Source organism: Lipotes vexillifer, unplaced genomic scaffold (genome assembly GCF_000442215.2).
Source record: "Lipotes vexillifer unplaced genomic scaffold, Lipotes_vexillifer_v1.1 scaffold1011, whole genome shotgun sequence".
Classification (NCBI taxonomy): Eukaryota; Metazoa; Chordata; class Mammalia; order Artiodactyla; family Lipotidae; genus Lipotes; species Lipotes vexillifer.
This window is the reverse complement of record NW_006787698.1, coordinates 2354738-2362356: the sequence shown is the minus strand read 5'-3', so window position 1 is coordinate 2362356 and position 7619 is coordinate 2354738. Positions and strand designations below refer to the sequence as shown.

Genomic DNA, 7619 nt, shown 5'->3' with positions numbered 1-7619 from the left:
CAGAAGCGGGAATGAATATGGCCTATTGGAGGAGTGGAAGTCTTTTTTTTTTTTTTTCATTATGGTTAATTACAAGACATTGAGTATAGTTCCTGTGCTACACAGTAGGACCTTGTTGTTTATCTGTTTTATATATAGTGGTATATATCAGCTGATCCCAATCTCCCAATTTATCCCTCCCCACCCGGACCTTTCCCCTGTGGTAACCATAAGTCTGTTCTCTATGTCTGTGAGTCTGTTTCTGTTTTGTAGGTAAGTTCATTTGTACCATCTTTTAGAGTCCATGTAAGGGCTATCTTACGGTATTTGTCTTTCTCTGACTTACTTCACTTAGTATGATAATTCTAGTTGCATCCATGTTGCTGCAAGTGATAATGTTTCATGCTTTTTTATGGCTAATATTCCATTGTATATATGTACCACATCTTCTTTATCCATTCATCTGTTGATGGACATTTAGGTTGTTTCCATGTCTTGGCTATTGTAAATAGTGCTGCTATGAACATAAGGGTGCATGTATCTTTTCGAATTATAGTTTTATCCAGATATATGCCCAGGAATGGGATTGCTGGATCATATGGCAACTCTATTTTTAGTTTTTTAAGGAGCCTCCATGCTGTTCTCCATAGTGGCTGCACCAATTTACATTCCCTTCAACAGTGTAGGGGGGTTCCCTTTCCTCCACACCCTCTCCAGCATTTACTGTTTGTAGACTTTTTGATGATGCCCATCCTGACCAGTGTGAGGTGGTACCTCACTGCAGTTTTGATTTACATTTCTCTAATAATTAGCGACCCTGAGCATCTCTTTACATGCCTGTGGACCATCTTAAATGTCTTCTTTGGAGAAATGTCTGTTTAGGTCTTCTGCCCATTTTTTGATGAGATTGTTTTGTTGTTGAGGAGTGGAAGTCTTGAGTGGCTGGAGGGAGCTGAAGAGTCAGCAAGGACTCAATTGGTCATGAGTTTGGGTTTCTCCTAAATGTGATAGGAAGCCATTCAGAGTCATGAGCAGAAATAAGACCTTATTCTGCAACCTTAGTTCATTCATTCTTCACCCCCGAAAGGGATTTCAGAGGTCTAAGAAGTTTGAAAAGCCCTGTGCCCTCTTGGCATTTCAAGATCTAAATTAGCCCCTTAAAGGCTCTGAGAAGTCCTGTAGAAAAGTGATTTACCCTTTTTTTTTTTTTTTAAGCCCAGTGTTAGCCATACTCTTCCAGTCATCAGAACCTCTTTTTAACAGAACTGCTCTTAAAAACACCTGTTTGGCAAATGCAACTCCAGCCCCAAAAGGCAGGTATTAAAATTGCAAAGGCAGTAATGGTAAATGATTCTCATTTGCCCCTTCCGTGCCCAGGCCAGACATCACCAATCCATCACAGCACTGAGTCCCTCTCAACACAGTTCCAGGCAGCCATTACCAATGCACTGGAATTGACTTAGGAAATGAAACCTATGAGCAATTCCAGTCCCAAGGCCAAAAAGAAGATCCTGGATTTACAGAGGCCTCACAGAAGGCTTCAGAAGGGATTGCCCAAGGGCACAGCTCTGGACTTGGGGGTGGCTCTGAATGTTGATTGTCACCTTTATCTTGTGGCTTTGGGCAAGTAACTTCTGTTGAGCCTCAGTTTCTCATCAATAAAATGGGGATCGTAATGGTACTTGTCTTAGTTCGAGGTCTTCCAGAAGCAGGGATGGGGGGGCAAGTGGTTTTGGGGGGAAGTAGTAAGACAGGGAAGGGAAGGCAACCAAAAAGTATCATATGCTTTAGTATTAGTTTCCTAGGGCTGCCCTCACAAAATACCACAAGCTGGGGGACTTAAAACAACAGAAATTTATTCTCACAGTTCTGGAGGTTAGAAGTCCAAAATCAAGGTGTCAACAGGGCCATGCTTCCTCTGAAGTCTGTAGCGGGTATATCCTTCCTTGCTTCTTCCCAGCTTCTGGTCTTTGCCAGCAGTCCTTGGCGTTCCTTGGCTTGTGGATGCATCACTGCAGTCTCTGCCTCTGTTGCCATGACTGTCTTCTCCCCTATGGGTCCTTTTTCTTCTCCTCTTCTTCTATAGACACCAATCATATTGGGTTAAGGGCCCACCCTACTCCAGTATGACCTCATCTTAATTCATTATGTCTGCAAAGACCCTATTTCCAAATAAGGTCATATTCTAAGGTTAAGACCCCAACACATCTTTTTTTTTTTTTTTTTTTTTTTTTTGGTGGGGGATTCATTTAAACCCATAACAGTGCATTATCAAGCAAGATACCGCAGCCGACAGGTGGAGCTCAATCCTGGTGGGCACCTCCGGGAGAAAGTGTAGAACATACCCCCATCAGAGGGGCAAGGGAGCTGGGGTATTGATACACCAAGTCAGTCATCATCTGAAGGTTGCTTCTGGGGGTGCTAATTTCCCAGCACTGCCCACCTGTTCCTGTGTGCTCAGAGCAGCCTTGCGTGGGACCAGATAAAATCCTCAGGCTGAGCCATGGATGTTTGGCCACTGGAGTCGGCAGGTTTGAGCTGAAGTGGTAAGGGATAAGGGGCGGGGTGGCCACCTTGGAGACTATGAGTTTCCAATGGCTGCTGTAACAAATGAGCACAAAATGTGGTTTAAAACACCACAAACTTATTATCTCACAGTTATGGAGGTCAGAAATCCAAAATGCATCTTACTGGGCTAAAATCAAGGTGTCAGCAGGCTGCTTTCCTTTTGGAGGCCCTATGGGAGAATCTGTTTCCTTACATTTTCCAGTTTCTAGCGGTGCCCATGTTCCTTGGCTAATGGCCCCTTCTCTATCTTCAAGGCCAAGAGCATAACATCTCCCCGCCCCCAGAGATCTCTCTCTCTCTCTGTCTCTCTCTGATCTCTGTTTCTGTCATCACATCTCCTTCTCTGACTCTTACAAGGAGACTTGTGATGACATTGGACCCCCCTGGATATCCTGGGATAATCTCCCATCTCCAGATCCTTAATCCCATCTGCAAAGTCCCTTTTGCCACGGAAGGTACCATATTCACAGATTCCAGGGATTAAGGCAGGAACAGTAGGGGGCGCTGTTATTCCACATACCAAAGAGGGTTTAGGAGAAGTTTGAGTGAGAGCATGCAGGTAAAATGCTTGGCTAACACCAGCCATCACGGGATACAGAAGCCAGCCAGCAGGACCGCTGAAGCCAGGGTCCTGGTGTCACCCACCTCCAACCCACGCTGCTCCCTTTTCCACCCCTGCCAGACCCTGAAGAACCGGTGGCTCCAGCAGTACAGCCACGACTCGGCCGACCCGGGCATCCTCGTGCTCCTGGCCTGCGGCACCATTTCCAGCACGTGTGGCCAGATAGCCAGTTACCCCCTGGCCCTGGTCCGGACCCGCATGCAGGCCCAAGGTGAGGCCTGGGTGGGAGGAGGAGGTAGGGAAGGTCTCACGACTTGGGTCTACCTTCCCATCCCCAGCTCCTCCCCGTGAGAAGGCAGGGTCCTGGGCTGGGATCCTCCTGGATTTTGATGGCCTTGACTAAAGTCCCTACTTTTCTCTGGGCCTCAGTTTACCCTCTTGTGACACTGGGGTGGGAGCCCGTTACCCTAAGTAGGAGAACAGATACAGCCAGTGCCGGAAGAGCATCCCAACCATCTCAGCTGGGAGGCAGCTTTCCGGGCTGGTAACTTGGGTTCTAATTTGCAAGGCTGGGATATAGTGAGGTCAAAAGGAGGAGCAGGGCCAGGCTACCATTGTTTTACTGTATTTCTCTGTATTGCTCTTTTGAGGTTCTTTTTTCTTTTCTTTTCCCGCTACTATCCCTGAATCTTTTTTGAGAATTTCTTCAGGGATTTTAGCATTTGTGTTTTGTGGTTTTTGCCGGGGGTCATCCGTGCATAAGACAGATGTGGTCCTCCACCCTCAAAGAGCTCCCAAGCTGGAGAGGAAGGAAGATGGTGAATAAATCATTCCACAGTGAAGTATGGATTTAGGGTTGAATAAAGGGGAGAAGGAAAAGCTGGACTTAGACTGGGGTGCCAAGGAGGGCTCCCCTGAAGAGCTGGTTTGGAATGGAGGTTGGAAGGTTGAGTAAGAGTTAGCTGGGAAAAGGGAGAAGGAATTGAGTTCCAGGAAGAGGAATTTCTGTGCCCTCTTCCACCTCCCCCTCCACACATAGCTGCTCTGTTTCTAGTCATCCCCAAACTTGGGGCCTCCAGATTGGGGTGAAGAGATGAGCAGCCAATTCCAAGGCCAGTAGAAGTCCCAACTCTGAGTGGTAGGTCCCCGTCCCTCCCTCCTGCTGCAGTAGCCACCTGGCCCAGCCCTGAGGGGGAGTGGGGGGGAGTGGGAAGCGAGAGGGGAACCTTTGGCCTTACCTGGCCTCCCCACCCCCTACCAGCCTCCATCGAGGGAGCCCCCCAGTTGTCCATGCTGGGTCTGCTCCGTCACATCCTGTCCCAGGAGGGTGTGCGGGGCCTCTACCGGGGCATTGCCCCCAACTTCATGAAGGTTATCCCAGCCGTGAGCATCTCCTACGTGGTCTACGAGAACATGAAGCAGGCCCTGGGGGTCACGTCCAGGTGAGGGACCCAGAGCCCACCCCTCCCCCAGATCCCTCACCTCCATCGTGACATCCCCCACACCTCGGCCACTGGAGACCGAGGGCCCAGCCAGTGGATCCCAGGTCCCCCCCCCCAACGCATTCAGACCACAGGATCCCCACACTTCATCAACTGGGTCCTGCATCCCCACATCCCAGCCACTGGATCCCACGTTTCCCTCTCCCACAACACGTACTGAGTCCTGGACCTCCACGTCGTAACCACTGGATCCCCCGCAACCCAGCTAATGGATCCTGATACCCCGACCACAGCAGCACATACCATGTATCTAAACCCCCAGACCCCAGCTGCCTCAGGCACCAGATCCAGTGTCCTCAGGCAGTACTAGATCCTAGATCCACACTGGCAGATCCTAGATCCCCATGCTTCAAGTCCTGGATCTCCAAGCTCGGCCACTGGATTCTGGATATCAAGAAACCTCAGCGCACCGGATCCTGACAGTGCAATGCCTAGGTCCCGGGGCCCCAACCACTGGATCTCAGACCCCCTCCCTCCAGCCACTGGATTCCTGAATCCCTTTACCTCGACACTGGGTCCTGGATCCCTCTGCTTCGACTCCCGGATCCCCACATTTCAACCATTATACCCTCAACCACCGGATCCCAGATTTCCAAGCCCCGACCCAACAGATCCTCACTCTTCAAACCACGAGAGAGCCCAATGGCAGAGGAGTAGGTGCTGGCGACTGCAGCTGTTGGACCCCAAATCCCTTCACTGCAGGCACTGGGTACTAAAACCTCATCCATAAGAGGCAGACCCTACCACCTCCAGGCACTGGATGCCAACCCCTTAACCCCTGGTTTCTGACCCAAGTCCTCCCAAGCACTAGATCCTGAACGCTCAGACCCCCCAGTCTAGCTCCCAATAGGCCAATCAGTATCCTGGATCCCACGCGCCCCCGTCCCAGACACACACCAGAGCCCGGAGACCTCCCCCGATGGCACAAACCCCATAGTCTACGGAGCCTCCAGGAAACCCAGGTCCTGGCCTCCCAGCTTGAAAACCCACGGGACTTGTCCACTGTCCTGACATGTCTCATGCCGGCCGCAAGGAGAGGAGATGCCTCTCGCCGGCCCTGCACAGACACTGGACCCCCTACCTCCCCAGCAAAGCCTGGACTGTAGGGAAACTTCTCTCTCAAATACTCCCCCAGCAGGGCCATATCTCACACCCCCTTCCCACTGTCTAGGCTGATAACAACCCCCAGAGCCTGGGTCCCTCTGGAGGATCCAGTCGCTCTTTCTTAGGGGCTGGCAAGGAGGCAATCCAAGGCTGGGGACACATTAAGGGGACCGCACACATCCCCCAGCACTGCCAGCCCCTCCCCAGACTTCAGAGTTGGAAGCCAGAAGCAGTTTCCCTAAACCCAAGCATCCAAGGATGCAAAACAAACCCCAAACTCCCCAGTCCCCCAAATTCATTCCAGGTCTATTTTTCTACCAGAGAGGAGCAGACATCCCATCCGCCCTAATTCCCAGTATCCCCACCCTGTATATTCTGCACTTTATATTTGGATTCTGAGCTTAGGCTTATTGGGGGACCCCTTTCTCCATTCCTTCCAAGTTCTTGGGGAACCCCATTAAAGGACTGTAGAAGAAGAACTGGGATTTGGGGGGACAGGACGACCCCCCCAATGCTTCCACCTCCCCCACCTACACCACTCCCCACCTCCCTGCCTGTGTGTGTGATTTCAAAGGAAAAGAACAAAGGAATACATTTTCTAAGCTCTATCATTGTGGTTTTTACTGAAAGGGGGTGGGTGGATGTGGGACCACCTCATACCACCCACAGGGAAGGGACATGGGCCGACTTCCATCATACATTGTTGCGGGAGACCAGGAAATGACTCCGTGAGCCTCAGTTTCCACATCTGTAAAGTGGGTGTGGGGGAAGGTCCAAATTCAAGAGCACTCCTAATTTTTCCTGTATTTTTTGTAATTACACAAGTGTGTCCTTTTCCTTGGGCTGCTTAAAAAGTTACCACAAACATGGGGCTTAAAGCAACAAAATTTTTAAAAATATTTTTCTATTGTGGTAAAATACACGTTACATAAGATTTACCATTTTAACCAATTTTAAGTGTACAGTTTTGTGGCATTAAGTCTATTCACATTGTGGTGCAACCATCCCCACCATCCACCTCCAGGACTTCCTCATCTCCCCAAACTGAAACTCTGCCCCATTAAACACTGACTCCCCATCCCCTCCCCCAGCCCCTGGCCTCCACCATCTACCTGCTGTCGCTATGGATGTGACTCCTCAAGGGACCCCTTAGAACTGGAATCATGCAGTATTTGCCCTTTTGTGTCTGGTTTATTTCACTGAGCATCATGTCCCCAAGTTTCCTCCATGTTGTAGCAGGTGTCAGAATCTCCTTCATTTTTAAGGCTGAATAATATTCTATTTTATGGAGGGACCGTATTTTGTTTATCCATTCATCCGCTGATGGACACTGGGGTTGTTTCCACCTTTTGGCTATCATAAATAAAAGACAACAGAAATTTATTCTCTAACAGTTATGGGGGGTTGAAGTCAAAACCCAAGGTGTTGGCAGGGCCATTTTCCCTCTGAAGACTCCAGGCAAGGATCTGTCCGTGCCTGTTCCTAGCTTCTGGTGGCTGCCCGCACCCCTTGGTGTTCTTGGATGTTAGACCCATCACTCCAATTTCTGCCTGTCTTCACGTGATCAGACTTTTTCCTATGTGGACTGTGAGAGTCATTCTCTAAGATGTCCCCCTATGATCTTTGACTCTTGGTGTTCACATTCTTGTGTAATCTCCTCTGTCGTTGTACCAAGGCAGGTCTGTATGACCAAGGGAATACAGCAGAAGTGATGGTATATTACTTCCAAAATTAGGTTATAAAAGACATTGAGGGCTTCCCTGGTGGCGCAGTGGTTGAGAGTCTGCCTGCCGATGCAGGGCACAGGGGTTCGTGCCCTGGTCTGGGAAGATCCCACATGCTGCGGAGTGGCTAGGCCCGTGAGCCATGGCTGCTGAGCCTGCGCATCCGGAGCCTGCGCTCCA

General features: G+C 49.9%; 1 protein-coding gene across 1 annotated transcript in view; it reads left to right on the top strand.

Moving 5' to 3' along the window:
- SLC25A23 (solute carrier family 25 member 23) overlaps positions 1 to 4653 on the top strand; it is an 11962-nt gene extending 7309 nt beyond the window's left edge. The window contains exons 9-10 of the mRNA XM_007460571.1: positions 3230 to 3380; positions 4371 to 4653. Of these exons, the coding sequence (XP_007460633.1) occupies positions 3230 to 3380; positions 4371 to 4555 (336 nt within the window). The 3' untranslated portion in view covers positions 4556 to 4653. The remainder of the gene's footprint in view (positions 1 to 3229; positions 3381 to 4370) is intronic.
- The last annotated feature ends 2966 nt before the right edge of the window (positions 4654 to 7619 follow it).